The following is an 18,836-nucleotide window of genomic DNA, read 5'->3' as shown; positions in this document are numbered from 1 at the left end:
TTAGTCAGTCAAAAAAGGAGCCTGTGGAACTTTTACAATTCACTGAACTGTAGTAAACACAGGAAGTACGGTGCACGTGTCAGTCTGGTCTTGGAGTCCCTGCAGGTGGTTTTCTCAGAAGACATTTGGACATGTCACAGTATTATAAACGCAGGACCTGGACTGTATGGTCACAAACTGGGGCTAACCTTAGCTAAACAAAAGTAACGCTGTCATGCTGTTCGCCAGCTGAACAAGCTAAGGGGACTATGCTTATTCTGGTAATTGTGCTTGTAACATTAGTAGGTATGAAAATCCTAGTCTTTTCTCAAAATAAACCTGACTGCATGCCAGTTGTGCTCCATTCATGCAGAAACCCATGTTAGGGATGATCACAGTGTTAACAGGCAGAGCTTCACCTCTTACAAACTGTCAGTACAGGATGAACAAGCATAACAAACATTTTCCATCCAAAGCTGCCAGCTGACACCTACTCCCAGAACAAACCTCTAAACGCAACATTCACTGAACAGCATTAAACACAACGCAGTAGGAGTGGGAGTTGTCTTACTTTGAAACAGAAGTTAATTCCTCAGTGTAAAAGGTCGTCTAAAAGCTGACAGGTAGGTTTCCTACTATTACCCAGCTATTTCCAATCAATTTGTGCTTGGGACACATTGAGATCAGATGTTTCCAACTGTACTGATGTAACAACCCTGACACCAGTTTTCCTTCCATCAGCAAGAAAAGCACAGGTACTACTAATGACACTGGTGATGTACATATTAGGTTTGTTTTGCCTGGTTTAGGGCACTGGTACTCCAGCAGCTTTAATCACTGTTAGGATTATTTGTTGCACCATACTTCTCCTGCTACAACAAGTCAATATGTCTGCTGTGAAACCATTGAACAGATCGAGGTTAGATTCACTTTTATTGCCACAACCTAATAAACCTAAATGCTGTAGGAAAATGGCCATTACAGGCTAAAAATATCAATCAAGCTGCATTGTTCCCAGGATAAACACCAGCTCTGCACTCCTGCACAGGTGTTTTCAGTTGTTCTGGCTGATGAAACCTCAGCTGAGGTTGGAGATGGGAGACACTAGTGGCTGAAGATGTCAGAAAATACCAAGATTAGTGTGATTACTCAACTATCCAAGTCCCTGTGTCTTTACCACATACAATCCTCTCAGTTGTGAGTTCACAACAGAAGACTCCCAGCAGTTTTACTTAAAGAAGTGGTCTTTATTACAGCAAAGAAGCCAAACATTACAGACAAGAATAATTATGAATCATGAATACCAATTCTGTACCCAGCTTCATTCACTACTCTTCAAGGACATTATGTCAGATTTATTAAGGAGGGATTCTGGGCATTTAATTGGGATTCGCTTCTTGTGTGGTGTTTAATATTGAACACTCACCGATAACTGCTTCACTTTTCTCTCTGTGCATGCTATAGAGATGACCATCTGTTTATTCTGACAGATAAACCTTATGTATTAACATAGAGCTACAGCCCCTGATATTTCTCTTCCTTCTTTGTGTCAGACCAGAAATCTGGAGGAAAAAAAAAGAGAATTGATGTTTCACATACAGAATAAACATCTGTATATATGGGGGGAAAATATAATGGTTTTTTAAACAATATCTATTGATATTGTCCTCCAGAAGAACAATCTGCCTTTTTTTTTGTCCAGAACACAACTAATGTTCTGCCATTGCATCCATCAGCCAAATCTCATGGTCAGCCTTTTACAGTACTCATGATAGTCTATTTACAATAACATCCTTAAGAGTAGGGCTTCTTTTGTTCCAACTAAGTGGAACATCTGACATATTATTTACAATAAAGATTTTTTTTTTCTTAATCAGTTTGTGCACAAAGAGAAACACATCCGGTATTCGGTAAGCCTGTAAAGGATCTGATGCATAAAACACTCTGAGTCATGAGAAATGGTATTCAAAGCACTGATCGTCCATGAGAATGCATTCAACAAAGCCCTGGCTGCGATTTAAGATGCTGTTAAAATACTTGGTTCAATGAGGAAATTCAAATAATGAGGCACATTATTCTTATTTTTTTTCCACAGTCCTGCATGAGTCCCTCACTAAGCCTGTTTGCATCACTGAATCAGTGTGTATCCAGGGATAATGTAGAGCAGGATATGAAGATGAAGATAAACAGCTTATCCCGACTAATACAGGATTGGAGCTATTATCCAAAATACTCTGTCCATGTAAATGCACTGATGTTCTACTGACCACAAACAGAGAAATGGGCTTTTATACAAATAAACCACAGTAACATCACAGAGATTCATTAAGTGAAAACAAGACAATACTACTGAATTCCATCTAAATACTGAAAAACTACTTCTAATGCTTTAATATACAGCTTCAATCAGGGGGATCTCAAACTTTTCTTCATGGACCCAAAGTGAGCAGATGCAGTCTCCTCCTCAGGACCATTACAGCTTCATGAAATCATACTAATTCTTTCAAGACTCCAGAGGAAACAGACTTGCAGCCCATTTTGCATCCTAACCCACAGTTTAAGAAAAGCTGCTGGTAAACATGGAATGAAAAATGATTGTTCTTACAAGCAATGCTAGTAAACAATAAATACAAACAATGTGCTTTATCCATATAGACATATTTACACAAAGTCTTTGGCTTATGAATAAACATCAGCTACAAAATAAAAACAAAAAGTGTTGGCCACCAGTGCACAAAAACAAATGAAGCCTGGGGTCAGTTCACTTCCAATTCCATTCAACCATAAATGGAAACTGTAATTCAGCTGTTCATTAACGTGAAAAATAATTATTTTAAGGGTCAACAGACTCGTACCCAAAATCTGTTTATATTTGAGTTTTGAAAGAAATCCCATTTGTGAATTGGCTGAATTGAAAGTGCATTGGGCCCAGCCCTGAAACTAAACATGATTAAGCTAATGTGTGAGATTGAACAAATTACATTTTCATAATTTGGGATACAAAGAAGTAAAATCAGTAAATAATGTTACAAAAGCAATCAGAGAAAATCAACTCTGCAAAAAAACATAGTTACATATCAATTTTTTTTGAAATTCCTCCACAATTTCAAGTTGTCACTTCATGATATCAAAAAACAAACCTAAAAAAAAAAAACAAATTAAAAGTCTAATACTCCTCATGTAAACGTTCTGTCATTCTTGATTCTAAGCCACTACATTAGCAAATAAAGTTCTGTTGACATATAGGTAATCATTTATGTCTTTCTACTGTCAATCTACTGTGTTTAACCAGTGTAAAGGAGATTCAAAGTGGTACTTTGTACTCAAATACAAAATCATGTTCTGACTGAGTTGACTGGAATAACCAGAATACTAACATATAATAATGATGTTGATGCTGCTGATGTATGGAGTAGAAAACAAAATCCATTCACAGAGTTTGGCCAGGTTACGGCTTTTAAGTTTCATGTTCTTGTACAAAAGTACTGGCTGCAAATATATAACACCAGCATAACAAGATGCCCAACACTGTTAAGTTACTGGTTAGCATGAGAGCAGGAATATGGGGCCTCTGAAAATTTGCAGTTATTGAAAAGCTGAGGTTGCAGCTTGCATGGGAAGGGGGGACATCTACAGTGCACATGGAGAACTGCAGCTGCAACAGCATGATGCATTGAGTCCACAGGAGGGGGCTGTGGTGAGAGGCTAAACATTAAAATGGAGCCCTGCTGGCACTCAAAAAGCTGGACAATAAGCATAAAGGAATAAAAGGAGTAATATCTCTTCTTCTCTTGCATTCCCAGCAGCTCCTTCTGTCAAAAGTCTCAACTTTTCTTTTTCTCTTTGTTTAGCAACACTGTACAAGCAGCTGATTTTGCTTGTGCCATTTGTGGGGACGCAAAATGGATGCTACAGAACGGCCACCACAGAGGGGAGTCGGGACCGAGCGAAAGCAAGGGATCAAACACGTGGGAAGTGAAAAAATGTTCTCCCTTTCTTCTTCATCTCATTCCTCTTTTCTCTCCTTTGTTTAGGAGGACTCGATGAACTCCAGTGCCAGGTCATAGCAGAACCGATACTGCTCCTGTACGCACATAAACACATACACTGGACTTATGAGCGGCATTAATACATACCAAATAATAAAAGTAAAGTCTGAATATTTCATTAATTATATATTGTTTATAGGATGTTACATGGAATGGTTGTGTGCACTGGAAAGTAATTAAAAGTTAAATTCTCCTGCTGTTAAAGCAGGAGCTACACAATTGGCTCCTGGGCAGTATTTGAATGTGTGTTTTTCAAACCCATATTCTACATCATTGATACTTGCATCTGAAGTTTTTTATTATATAATTTCTTTGTCTGTCTTTGAAAGATTTATCCTTGTCTGCTGTGTAACATGTAAACATTGTCAATAAACCAAACCAAACCAAACTCTCACTGCCTGTAACTCACCGGAGTGTCCACCATGTTAGGTTTGCTGTTCCTCAAGGTCTTTACAGCGTGGAAAACATCAACCACACTCTGCCTCTTAGCCATCTCACACACGATGCTGCTGGCACAGAATACTCCACTACGCCCACCCCCATTTCTGTAAACACAGAAAATAGAACAGAGATGTGTGACAAAATGCACAAATTCATATTTCATGTGTTGTTGGCATGCAGTTTGGCACATGCTGATGACAAACTATCCAACTTGTCATTCAGTTCTGAGCATCAGATAAAAGAGAGGCATCACTCTGAGTGAGTTTCATGAGTCACTAACACTTTTTTACAAGCACTAAATGGTGCCAAGACAACTGATAGTGTCTACGATGCCTCAAATATTTATTAGGCCACTGCGACATACAGTCTTGTTAAACAGACAAATTTGGCAACATATTTGATTCTGTCAATCTTCACTGAGATGCTAATTGGCTTCTACATACACAGTCTTTGCTAAATGGCAAAAGAAGGGGAACGAGAATAAAGTGTATGAAACTGTATGTTTGTTGTGTACTCACAGGCAGTGCACGATGGTTCTTCCCTCTCCCTCTTCCCCCTCACGTTGCCACTGGTCAACCTGCAGGATCAGTTTGAGGAAGGAGCGTTTGGAGGCGGGGACTTCTCTGTGCCCTGCCCACCCCAGATACTGGAACTGACGAACCATCAGGTAACCTTCCTGAGGCTGAAAGATCAAATGACACATGTATTTAGAGGAACTGATTTGATTAAACTGCAGCCTTGTCTTGACCTTAGTTTTACAATATAACGCCGAGCACTAACCCTGGTGAGGTTGCAGACTCTGAAGAGTCTACTAATAACGTCACAGTCCATCGAGCAGGACATACATTCCACCTGGACCGGACCGTAACGCAGCATGCCCTCCTCTGGCCAATACTGAGGACAGCCCTGAGTACAAACAGTTACAGTGATCCAAAACATAAAAATTAACAACATCAAACCTCAACAGCAACAGAGATAAACAACAATAGATATTAGTGCAAAATGCCATGTTTTAAGAATTTACTGTTATTTTATTTACTAATATCATTTAAGACCTATGGACAGGACAGCAGGACAGCTGTATTTTGTTGTGCTTACTTTTCTTCAAAGCTGATATTGAAGCTAGACAATGTAACTCAATATTAACCTTTTAATACAAATTTGCAGCAAGAGAGGGTTATCTTCTTCAGCAATAGAAAGGTCCCTGTCTGTTCACTGACTGGAGTATAACTGGAGTTTTATTTGAGACATAGAAAGCATTCCAGCATAGGGTGCAAGAGTTTTTATTTAATGGCCTGAGAAATGTCACAATAAAAAATGAACACATTTATTTTGTCTGTATCAAAAGCTGAAACCATTTTATCTGTGAATTTGTTACGTGCCCATGTTGCCCTTCCTATCATTACGGGTTATGACTGAACCTGTTTTCCTCTTCTCATTGCTTAAGATGTAGGGTTAAGACATTATACTCTAGATAGATGTTTACAGTAAAAAGACGTTATTAGAAGGTATAATACTTTGTTAATTGATGCTGTTATGTGAACATTTTACATTTCCAAAGTATAAGCTTCTCTGTCCTTAAGCAAAATAGCAACAGAAATTTGTTGCTATCAAAATACTATGATATTAGAAAAGTGAATTACCTGAGTCAGGTCAATCTCATTCAGCATAACTAAACTGGTACATCCATAGTCATAAACCAGGCGCCAAAAGTCTTTCACAGTGTTAGGCAAAGGATGCTGGGTAACAATGAATGCAGCAGGCTGCCTGTAGCTCTGCAGAAAAGAGACAAAAAACTTATATCACTTTTAAAAACATTATATTGTTGTTTTTTATAATCCAACAGTGAGGAGCAGTATGTCTTGTTTTTCATACTCATCTATCTCTATGTTCTTTTCACCTAATGGCTTTGCCCTTTTCTTAATTAGAGCTCTCATACGTACACACATCACTACACTAACAACAGAGCAGAGTGAGACACACTTGTGAAAAGGTGACTGCTCACATGATCATGCAGTGAACCTACCAAACGTGAGGATGCATGCATTATATATAAATATACACAGTACATCTACATTCAGTGAGGTCAGTTATCTTAATGTTCAGTTAATTCAGGAAGCTGCAGGTCTTCAAAAGTTCAAAGAAAAATGTCTCTGATTGCGAGCGTGCCAGTTACAAAGTAAAAGTTATAATCCACTAAAAGTTTCACAGCTTCTTTCGACACAACGAACTGACTGAACTCAGAGTGAACTGAACCTAACTCATCCTGAATGAAAATGTGCAACCAAATATGTGACATGGGTGAGAATGGCTTTGGTGACTGAGGTTGTGTAAACATGAGGAGAGTCTGATGTTGGGACTGGGGTTAGGTTTAGGATTTATGGTGTATATGGCTTTGCTAAATATGGACCTAGTGGCAGAATGACATTGAAGCCATGAAACAAATCCAGTATTGGAAATTTCACATAAAATCCCATTACCTGGAACTCTTCTGACAGCTTGGTTAGAGAGAGGCCAGAGGTAAGTTTAACTTAGCTAAGCTTTAAAGGAGAATTTGAAAAACTGGACTTAATCAGTTTCACCAGAATGATTATATTTTTTGTTCTCCAACAGCTTTGTTAGAGGGAAGCCAGGTTTCTTTCCACACCATGCAAATATTACACTTTGTGTATGAACCATTAATATGAACTTATCATACCTATAACCCACCCAGTGCTATCTTTTCCTCCCTCTCCAATGTATATACTGTATATATTCTAAGGAACTAGCTAATATAAATTACCTAACAACATCCAGATGTGGCTATCTTACATTAAATTTATACCCACTCAATGCCTTTTGTTTTTGATGTCATGGTACATAAGGAACATGCTGAGACAAAGTCAGCTGTTGCCAATGTAAGTAATGTTTGAGTGGTGGCCAGAGAAGCTAGTGGTCTTGTCAGAACCTGGATTTGTCTCTAGCCTTCTGCTGCTAAAACCACAAACACAGCATCACACAAACAGGGAAGGGAGTCCGTATGTGTGTGTGTCAGTGTTGTCTGTATAGTCATATGTGCAAAATAGTTTGCATGTATTCATTGTCAAGTGTACATACAGCCTCTATAAAGTCTGTATCATTTTCAACAAACTTATGGCTGCAGTTTGGGACAACAGAAACTATACGGTTTTAAATGATTTTTTTCACTTTGTATATTGTGCTAAAAGAAACACACCATCTAGTCTAAAATGTACTCACCAAAAAATAACACACACAGTGCAAAATGTCCCAAACTACTCTTGACTGATGTGTTGAAAATAACACAACCCTACTGTATGAGCATATGAGTGTGTTGCAGACTTACATCCATCAGAGCAGCATTAATGTAGTTGCTGCTTTCTCCATCTATTGTAATGAGGAAGGGCAGGCATCTATCAGGAGGAAGGCCATCCATAAAGCGGTTCTTATCTTGGTTTCTAGGCAACAATGCAATGCTGCAGTCTTCAGGCTGTGGTTGTGGAGTCACTGAGTTTAATGTCTGGACAAAGGCAGAAGTATAACTGGTTAGCACACAGGCAAAGTGATTTTAGGTTCCTTAAAAATACTACATTTTTTACATGCAGAGTTGGAACACACATCTTTAATGTATCCTAAAATCATGCTAGTGTCCATGAAAATGTAGTGTTTCTGATATGTTAAATTGAGCTGCAGATTAACCTTTACTTTAGATGGAAAATGGCATGGTTGAAGTTGTTTTTGACTGCTGCTTGTGAGTTGTTGCTACAGGATGAAGTTAGATTTTAGATTTGAGAAGGGCCAGGAATGGCTTTAGAAGTTTACCCTTTCAGCACTATGGGGCTAAATATACTGCTTTGATGTTGCACTATCATCCAAATGCTCAAAATCTCTGCCAGAAATAGTGGATTTATACACACTTTGATGCTAAATGCTACTGTATTGCTTGCAACATACTGAGCAGTGATATGTTAGATGAACAGCAGAGAAGTGGATTATGCTGCAAAAGTGGCTTTAGAAGTTTCTATTGACATTTTGATTCATTTTGTGCTGTCAAACCTCAGGCTCTAAATCTATTGTAACTGACATAAATTTGACAACAGTCACTGTTCCTTTTTTTACAGCCGTCTTTTAAATCTGCAGTAAGCAGTCTGAAAATATAGAATATGTTACAGTTTACCTGGAACTCATCTTTCAGATGTGATGAGTTGGTCTGGGAATCGATGCGGATCAGCTCATAATAGGCTGCTTTGAACTCACAGACTGGTATGGCTGTTTCTCCACATAGACAAGCCTCCAGTATGGCATCATGGATGAATATATACTGCTCCTAAACACATACAATTCAAGACAAATTATAATATTCACACACATATTTCACAGCTAGGTAAAGATATTTATAAACAATAAAAAAAACACTTGTTGCATGTATAACACCAAAACACTGTGATATCAAATGAAAGCGAGCATGCAGATGCTGTGAGTGAGTGATGGCTGATGGGTGATGGAGCTGTAAAAGAGATGAGGTGATGAAGGTGAGGAAATTGTGTTTTTGGGCCCTGAGCAAATTACTGCAGCTTCAAAAAAGTTACTTAAAGACTTTTGTGTGAATGTGCTTTGTTGTCTGACTGATGGTGTATGTACTATTACAGTGCTGCAGACTAATATTTTGTACATTGCAGAATATGGACTGCATACAATATGTGACAATTAACACTGGGAAAAGAGCCAATGAAAGACACTTATGGTCCCAAGGTGACCAAACAATTCCTTTTTTTGAAAATACATATTGTCAGTCATTTTATGATAGAATGATGATAAAAGAGGAGCAGAGCTATCTGCCTCTACGTGTCAGCCCTGTGATAGACGTGTCAGCTGAGATTGGTTTCAGCCCCCCTGCGACCCTGGATGTACCAGAATAAGTGGCAGATAATGGATGGATGGATGGATGTTTACTGAGGATCAGCTCCATTAAAACAGTGGGTGGTAGAAGTGGTTTATTCAAATCACAGTGTAATTCTTGTTCCTATCACTAGATGGTGCCAAAGTAAGATATTTTCAAACCTTTGAAAATGTAACTAGATGAATGAAGATGAATTTTACTTTTGGTCCAAGTCGTGATAACATTCTTACTGTGGTGAGATTTCATGTTTATGGATGGGTGGCAGATGGATGGCTTGGTGTCAGCATCTCAGCCTGCACTGTGCTGATGAGTCTTACAGGGACAGTTTCCTGTGTGTATTCTAAGATGGGGATGCAGATGGAGGATGGGTAATGCAGTCACCTCAGTCTGTACCATGTTGATCCTCCTGGAGCGAAGCGCCTTCACACAGTTGTAGATGTCGACCACGCCTTCTCTCTCTGCCATATCCAACATGATGTCAATAACTATGAAACAGCCTGTACGCCCTGCTCCAGCACTGCAGAGAGAGACAGGGAGGGAAAAATTTCATTTCTGTAAAGCAAGATATGTTTTGAATAATCAGCGTATGTACTTATTTTTCTCATTTAAAGTATTAATTATGCATGGTAGTGTGCACTTTGGGTGGTATGTACTGTGTATACCTGCAGTGGACCACAATAGGCCCAGCAGATGGTGGATTGGATATTTTAACTCTGCGGATAAAGGAAAGTAGTCCTGTAGCGTGATATGGAACTCCGTGATCAGGCCAGCCTGTGAAGTGGAACTGCTTGACTTCACGCACTTCGTTGAAACCACGCTGAAACAAACAAACAAAAAAAAAAAAAAAAGAAACAACAACTGTAAGTTATATGGTAAATGGTAACTAGATTTCAAACCCAAACACAGAGACAAATATAAACTAAAAAAAAAAAAATACAACTCACCCTTTCCAGTGTAAATGTGCGAACCACATATTCAGCAAGAGGTTCAACTTCCACAAATGTCACCTTGAAGTCTCCATATACTTCTGCATCATCAGGCCAATACTTATAGCACTTGACCTGTCAAAAAGTCAAAATACACACACACACATACACACACACATCCACACACACCCACACACACACATATATATATAAATAACAATCATGGGCCCTGGAGGAAACATTCTGGCATAGCTAACTACACCAGCAGAGTACAGAGGAGATGGAGGAGAGAAACCTACCCTTCCAACCTCCACCAGATTGGTTACCATGACGATGCAGGCAGACTGCTCCTGCCACACCATCCTCCAGAAGTCATAAACTGTTTCATGAACAGGACCTACACACAGATACACAGAGTGCATTATTCAGTACTTTCCATGATGATGATGTGTAAAGAAAACAGTGTTATTATTGGTAATAGCCTTTGTAACTGACTTTGTAGTATCTTACCTTGAGTAGCAATGTAGTGACTTGGTCGCTGGTAGCCCTGAAAACATAACACCATAAGACACAGCTCAGCTTTTAGTAAAGTTAAATATTTAGAAATGGCTAAGAAACTTGATCACCTCATCATAGTGATGTGATTTGAGAGAACCTTTGCAAATTATGCCCCAAATAAACCCTATAAATGACACTGCAAACTGATGCTATGCTAAAGTAAATGCACAGCCCACAGTATGATATGTGGTGAGAGGGCACGATGTGATATCCTTCATGCAGCAGACGTCCCAGAAACTCAAAATGTTCAAATAACATGACTCGATGTATGTAAGGATGAGTGGAAAATAATGACTGTATAGGTGAACCAGCATAAAGATTTAAGGGCATGGATGAAGGAATCCACAGTGATACTTACATCCCTGTACAGCCAAATCTATAGCCCAAGCCACAGGCAGAAAGAACAAGTGGAAGAAAGAAAGAAAGAAGAAAGAAAGAAAGAAAGAAAGCACAACAATGTCAGTGAAGGTCAATCAGAAAAAGAAAAGTTGCATTGACATAATGGGAGTTTGAACAGGGCATGCAGAAAAACATGGTCTAAAACTTAGAATTAGACTGTATACAAAGGACACTTCCTGATGCCATGTGACTACCTCACAGCTAAGCCACTTATATTCTTACTGATAATTTCTGATTTCTTGTATTTGTTATTTTTTCTAGTACAGTCATTTAAACAAAGAGGCTGGAAACACCAGGGAGTGTCCACTCTATTCATTCTAATTCTGTGTTAATGTGAGCAGTAGCATGCATGTGACAATAAAAATGGTAGTTAATGATAATTAAAAAAAAAAAAAAGTGTATGCCATAAGCAGAGTTAGCATTTTAAAAGCACAATGTAAAAGACTAACATGCAGGTGATTGATAAGGTGACAGCAGAGTGAAGATGGCAACATATGGATAGGTAGGCAGCCTACTACATAGATGGTGTTATGGAGTGACTGACAAAACACAGACATAACTACCAAATCGAAACTGGTAAGTCTGATAAGGACCAATTAAAACATGGCAGACAGAAGGCTAGATTGAGTGACTCTTGGATGCTTTCTTCCATAGCACTCTCATGACTGTACGTACATCCACCTACCAGTACCTCTGAAGTCTAGTAAACTTCAGAGGTACTACACCTTGACTGGGTGCAGTTACTTTCTCTTGTCAAACTTCAGTATTTTTACAGATTAAACAAACAAGAAAGACCATGTTAATTAGTGAACTTTAGTGGTACAGGTAGGTGCTACCTCCTGTTTACAATCTTTATACTAAACTAAACTGTCTGCTGCTTCATAATAATGTACTGATGTTTGAGTGGTACCAGTCGTACCAAATTATTCCTTCAGAGAGTAATTAAGTAAGAAACTGATAAAAACAAATGATGAACAAAAATCTACTGAGTCTTATTCACAGTTAAATGCCGTTTCATTTGGCTGTTTCACGATAAATGCACACAGTAAACTGAGGATGGAAAGATGAACTAAAGGACAGACTTGGGAGGAAGACAGCAGGGAAGAGAAAGACACGTGCTGATGTGTTTTCCTGGTGGCTTGATGTGTAAACAAGAAAAATGAATGACTAGTAGACGCAATAAAGGTATAGAGGCCTGACATACGAGCGAGGGAGTGTGGTTTCGTTGGTTTCGTTGGGAGCCAATAGTAGCATTCGATGCGTTTCCACTTACATCGATGTAGTTGGCGTTTATGTAGTCGGAGGAAGGGTCGTCTTCTATGGGCTGGAGAATAACCCTTGAATGGTCATCTAGAGAAACAGAGGGACAGTGTAGAACAGAGGAATATAAAGAGAGAAAGCCAAAGAGAGAAATAGTGAGAAAGAAGAAAGGAAACAATATTTCTTATAAAGCAGCAAATGGAACTGATGCAGTTACAGCTCCTGAAAATTTATTTTCTCAATCACCTCCTTACTATGACTGATGGGATCCTACATGGTCACGATATTATCTGCTAGAGTTAGAAAGGTTTTGGTTATTATAAGTTAGAGTGTGTTTTTTTCTTTGTGCTCTTATGTGTTGTCACATGTTGCTGTGCATCAATCATGATTTACGTACATCTGAATCAAATTTAACGGCAGTTGTGTGGATCTTTGCCCTCATCACCAGCACTCTTAATCAAATAAAATTAAACCACGTTCACACAGTCCAACTGGAACAGATTAGTTGAGTCTTTGAGTGTTAAATCCCAAATAAATAATTCCTAAAAACTTTTATTGTTGATTATTCATTTTAGACCTTTAAATCAGCAGGATATTCTTAATGCTGCTTGTTTCAGTTTGTCTTTTCATCTCCCTCTTTCTTTTTGTCTTCTTCCTACAAAGCACCGTGTTTGTAACTTGCCTTCTGATAAATAAACAATGCCTTACATGCTATAATGTTCCCGTAGCGGTTCTTGGTACGGTTCTGCTCCTTCTTGGCCACATCCCAGGAGGCCGACTGGCCCTCGAAGAAGCTCTGTATCACCAATAACACACAAGAAAATAGAAAAGAAAATTACACATCATGAATCCGTAATAATAACACTTCTGCAAGATAACTCTGAGCAGCAAGAAGAACTTGAATGGTTTTGCACCAGTGGTTTCATTTCACTGGTACATGAGTGGTTAGATAATGCAATGCTTAATACATACTAAAACAAGGGCCTATTAAAAAGGGTCTCAGTACTTTGACTGCTTAGTCAGTAAGGCAGAAAATACTCTCAAATTAATAAGCAATTTAACCCTAATAGTCATTTTAATGAAAAGCCAAACATAAGAAGCATCTCAGATATTTACGATAATACTTTTCTCTGAACTATAAAAGCTACATGTGTGCAAATCATTTCAGGTGTCCTAATGTGGTGCATTGTCAGCTACTCTGATACTGGATCAAAATGTTGCATTCAAGGTTTATCAATTGAATTACCATTTGCTGCTGTTCTATACTATTACTATTAGCACATAAAAGTAGTGATAATAATATTCTTACTTCATACTCCTCCTTAAAGCCGTAGCTGTCAGATGTTTTCATTAGGTTGATGTGCTGCAGGAGGTCGGCCACTCTGATGGCAGGGTGCAGCTGTCCTGTCTGATAAGGGGATTCAGTTCCTTCACAGTGATACCGAGGAACATCTAGAAGCCTGCTGTTCTCTGCTGCAGAGCCACTGTGGTTCTCATCTGTAAGAGACAAAGGAAATTACTGGATGGTTAAAATACAAGTTAACCAAAATTTGAATTTCATTTTTCGGTAAATGCACTCTACAACCATTCAGGCAGAATTTTAGTTTGCCCAGGGTAAAAAAAAAAAATGTATAAAATGGCTCCACTTTGTTTCTCACCAGGTCGGAGGGATGACCGATAATAAAAGTTCCAAGGCTATGTGAGTTAAAGTGGGTTAGACAAAATCAAACAAACAAAAAATTACTTTTTTGTCTTCTCAAAATCAGCACATGCTGGTGGTTCATTACAGTACCTTAGATTTTAACAAAACCAACCATTTGCTAGTTTGTTTTCCTGGCCTATACTCACCAGTGATTGGAACTACATGTGAGAGCAGCAGAAAAAGAAAACAGTAAAGAGGTTTAGTTAGTATTTGTTGGTCAGACCTAAAGCATGGACAAAAATGAACACAGATTGACTGGGTTAATCATCCGTCAAAGAATAATTTATGCATAATGTATGATCAAAAAAAATGGTAGATGATTTCACAAAACAAAAGAGCATGACCAAAAATAGCAATTTTAAATCTATCAAATTTGTTGTACATTTTGTGAAATTTACCACATCACAAAAACAACATCTACAGTGACGAACAAGACATTCATACACACACAGATGCTGCAAGGGCCACAAGCCTATTATCTTGTTCCCACATATCATTAATCCATGTTCACAAGATACTATCATGTTTCCACACATTTACTCTCTCATTCCAACCAGTGTTAATTTTGACACATAGTTTTGTACATAGGTTTTAGTTCAAATTAGGTAGTTTTCATGGTTTTTGTTACTTCTTGTGGTTTTAGTAAAAGAAACGCTTCCATATCTATTGTAATGATAAGAGTAGTATGATAAGTTCAAAATATCACCGATATTAAATATTAATTTTCTAAAAAAAGAAACACTGGCCAGTCAATTTCAGAATGAAACAACTGTTCATGTGACAGAAAGGAAACACCGTGCTGGAAGGTACAAATTTAATTGTCTCTTAAGAACATAGTATTTGGACTTGTAAAACTTCCAGTTGAACACTTGTGCACTATGGGGGATAATATGAGTTGGCAGCAGAATTGCACAGACTGACAGGTTGGATTATGGAGTAGCTTGGGGTTGTAGAACAACCAACTAATTTCATCTTCACCACTGTTTATTACCTGACACTGTTTATTTCATCTAACCGATGGTTTCTCTGCTCTGAGGACATGTTACCTCATTACTGACTGTTATACATTTGTTAAGCCCTCGTCAGACCAATTAACAGCAAACTTGACCCGACACTGCTTTTTATTTCACCACTTCCTGTTTCTTTTTCCCACTCTGTGATGTGATTGGCTAGGACAGATTGTAACTGCAGCCTTCACTCCAAATTAGAGACTATGGAACAGTTAATTAACACAGTTTGGTGGCGCTGTGGATTTTGGGGGCCTGAAGGTTATGTTCGAACGCTACATCATGCTGCAGTGTCAACACTAGACTAGACTCGAGATAAACATGCTGCAATGCAACACTGGAGCTGGAGAAACACCCAACTTGGCAAATATTACAGCTTTCACCATTCAGACACTCAGAGTAGGGCATCAGCAACAACAGTGCACAGAAAAACTTCTGCCAAAGACACTGAGCTGTAGGCAGTAAGTTCTTCACTTTGACTTGATGTTACAGATTTAATCTGCAGTCATTTTGCAGTGGCAATGTGACAAATTGTCTTCCTCCTTTTAAGCTTCAGTATCTGTCATTTTTGGGACTGGAGATGGCATACCTTAAAACAACTCAAAACTGTAGAAATAATGAGGTCTCTAAGGGACAATGATGGTAATTACTGCGAATATCAATAACGCTCAGTAGGAAACAGAAACCATGGCTGGGATTGAGAGTGACTGAACCTGGGGAAAACACAGTATGACAGATGAAATGCTTGGCTGTTGGAGTTTTTATTACCAGCCATGTTTTACACAGAGTTGGCACTAGGTGGCAAAGAAGATAAAAGACGAACACATAGTTTTGCCATCCTCATATATCAATACCATTACCAACTTTAGATTGCTTTAGAGACAAATCCCTACATATATCTTATATATATCTTGTTTATGTGGCCCTATCTGTGGTAATACGATAGACACTAAACATCTAACACATCGAATTATAGGTATGTGACAACACTGTGGCATAGACCCTTCAAACAAACTATCCACCCAGACCAACATAAATGTCAGCAGTGAAAGCATAAGACATTACAGGATGTAATGGACACTTTGACCGTCTCCAATAGCCACAGTTATGACCTCAGTCATTTTTTTACACAAAACTGGGGACTATGTAGTGACACACAGGGATATAGAGGGCAGGGCTTCAAGCAGAAGAGCTTTATGAGGATGATGGGTGATCACTACAGGGTGGTTATTGGTGATAAATGTGACATATCCAATGCTAGAAGCCTCACCTAACACAGCAGTAGGAACCAAGGGATCGTTGGGCACTGTAGGAGGAAACACAGTCAGCAAATATTCTAAAGTTCAGCGTTGCCTAAACATACATGAGGACCTAAAAGTGATAATTCAAATGCTTCCTGGGAAGAAAGGGAATAGAATATGGCAGCTGATGAACTACAAGTACTGCAGTCATGACTGTGAAGAAGTGATACCTCCGTCATGGAAAAAACTTCCCATAAGTTTTGCTTTTCTCAGTGCGGTCTGGTCAAACCATGAGTTAACCTGAGACAGTTGCTGTGTATGTTGCGGTTGAACTTCTAAACTGTAGCCTGGTGGTTAGTAAGGATGATGTTGCAAATATAACATTCATCAGTAAGGACAGGAGGGAAAATAGATGAAAATTTTGTATATAGACAATGTAGAGTGGAAAAAGATCAGAGTATTAGGTTTACCTATTAAAAGACTAATTAATGACAGTCTATGGTTAATTCTACTGTTAATGATTAAACATTATAATAGTAATAGTAACAATAGTCTTGTTTATGAACCTACATCTGTTGTTGTAGTTGTGAGAGTCCATGAATGTCACAGCCATGGGGTCTTCGCCATGCAGGGTGCTCTGATCAGCATAGCTGCGGTCCATTGCATTCACCATGTGTGTCATTTCCTGGCGTGTTGTTCCAATGGCGTCTTTACGTTTTTTAGCCAGTTTCCTGTCAGAGGTAGAGACAGATGCAGTCAGGTTTTTTTGTAAACAAGCACACAAACATCAGCTAACCTGCAGACCACCTCCTCACTTTGCCTTGCCTTGCCTTTCATGAAATAAATGCTCAAATCTTCAAATACAGTATAACTTAGTATCTGTTGGTCTCTTTTTGGCAACAGTAGCTAGCAGGGGGCTGCAGGCTGCTGATTCTGAAAGGTAGGGAGACGAAAAAAAAGAGGAAGGAAAGTGGAGAGAACAAGCAAGGACGGTAGAGGAGAAACTTGTTTGTGGATGGCAGCATTTAACAGGCCCAGCTATAGGAACAAGGGGACAACAGCATGTAGAGAAATGCAGACCAGGGAAAATGACCTATCACCTACAAGTAGAAAAGGGAAAACAGGTTATGGACCTTGGTGCCATAAATGAGCTGTCAGATGCAAGTCTCCAAAAATAATATGAATGGTTAACCCCAAAAAATATGAAATATAGTTTCTATCCAACAGAAAAGAAAAACCCAATTAAAATAAGAGTTGGGGAATGATCTACAGTACATTATGATCTATAGTAGTCCAGGAAATAACATTTACCAACCAAAGTACCCCAGGTACCATCAAATGAGCAGTAGAACTTAAAATTGTGTCATCAATAGTCAGTGCAGTGTTATGAGAGAATGTGTTTTTAATGTAAGACAAATTTAATAAAAATCCTGGAAAAACAACTTTATTGGGCTTAATATTTCAAGCATGACAGAGCATGCAGGAACATTATATAGCCCAGAGCCATAGATGCGTATCAGTTAGAACAACATCTTTAATGGGGAACAATCATTGTTTTTTCTCCTGGTATATTCAGGCAAAGCTAATGCCTCACTAATATCACAATTTTAGCCCCAAGATAAATAAAAGATATCTGTACGATATGTGAATGGCTGTAGTTAGTGAATGCAGAGGATTGATGAAAAAAAATCAATTACTGGTAGTTGTCTAACTGATACAACTTACAGCTCTGATACTTTCCAGTAAACAAACATGAAGCATGCTGTGTTTTCTTTGCATGTATTTTACCTCTTGACCCCAAAATACACCAACTCCACCTCTAAGATCATATACAGATGATATAAACACACACACTCAGTGGGAGCATAGATTTAACTGCTGACCAGTTGACGCTGTTTGTGTGGGTGTTTGTAAGTGTATTACTGCTAGTTTAACAGAAAACATAAACATAAGAGATGAAGATATTTATTTCAATCACCACCATATGCTGTGTACTGTACAACTTGTATAGAAAGGAGGGAGAGCAACAGAAAGAGAGAGAAGGACCAGCTGTTACCACAAGTATGATATCTGTTTCACCCACAATACAAGAAAAACCATCACAAGAACTACTGAGACCAAATTAGAGGCCATGTGTCCCAAAAAGGAAACCAACTGGTTCTGGTCCACTGACAGAAAAAACGATACTGAGCAGGTGGAGCAGAGTTGCCGTAATACCCGTGATACCTGTGACTTGATGGGCGGATGGATGATCACATGACTACATGCACACAAAGAGCTACAAGTCACAAGTGCAGCATTCTTTTTTCAAATAACACGCTCGGGCCTGTGTGGTCCCACTTCGGCCTGCTTTGTTCTGGTTTATGGCCAACTCTGG

General features: G+C 38.7%; 1 protein-coding gene across 4 annotated transcripts in view; it reads right to left on the bottom strand.

Annotated features, from left to right (window-relative positions):
* Positions 1 to 1,211: 1,211 nt before the first annotated feature.
* ptprk (protein tyrosine phosphatase receptor type K) overlaps positions 1,212 to 18,836 on the bottom strand; it is a 104,549-nt gene continuing 86,924 nt past the window's right edge. For 2 of the 4 annotated variants that reach the window (XM_026318335.2, XM_026318337.2), the window contains 16 exons: positions 17,030 to 17,190; positions 13,819 to 14,006; positions 13,218 to 13,314; positions 12,523 to 12,599; positions 10,803 to 10,839; positions 10,592 to 10,689; positions 10,311 to 10,427; positions 10,029 to 10,183; positions 9,748 to 9,883; positions 8,644 to 8,793; positions 7,813 to 7,986; positions 6,113 to 6,244; positions 5,250 to 5,375; positions 4,988 to 5,151; positions 4,438 to 4,573; positions 1,212 to 4,063 (listed from right to left, as the gene is read on the bottom strand). In XM_026318335.2, coding sequence (XP_026174120.1) covers positions 4,010 to 4,063; positions 4,438 to 4,573; positions 4,988 to 5,151; positions 5,250 to 5,375; positions 6,113 to 6,244; positions 7,813 to 7,986; positions 8,644 to 8,793; positions 9,748 to 9,883; positions 10,029 to 10,183; positions 10,311 to 10,427; positions 10,592 to 10,689; positions 10,803 to 10,839; positions 12,523 to 12,599; positions 13,218 to 13,314; positions 13,819 to 14,006; positions 17,030 to 17,190 — 2,002 coding nt within the window. In that variant the 3' untranslated portion in view covers positions 1,212 to 4,009. The remainder of the gene's footprint in view (positions 4,064 to 4,437; positions 4,574 to 4,987; positions 5,152 to 5,249; positions 5,376 to 6,112; positions 6,245 to 7,812; positions 7,987 to 8,643; positions 8,794 to 9,747; positions 9,884 to 10,028; positions 10,184 to 10,310; positions 10,428 to 10,591; positions 10,690 to 10,802; positions 10,840 to 12,522; positions 12,600 to 13,217; positions 13,315 to 13,818; positions 14,007 to 17,029; positions 17,191 to 18,836) is intronic. The other 2 variants (XM_026318336.2, XM_026318338.2) reach the window with 1 other exon arrangement.

The sequence above is a fragment of the Mastacembelus armatus genome, chromosome 24 (genome assembly GCF_900324485.2).
Source record: "Mastacembelus armatus chromosome 24, fMasArm1.2, whole genome shotgun sequence".
Lineage (NCBI taxonomy): Eukaryota > Metazoa > Chordata > Actinopteri > Synbranchiformes > Mastacembelidae > Mastacembelus > Mastacembelus armatus.
This window is presented reverse-complemented; position numbering and strand designations above follow the sequence as displayed.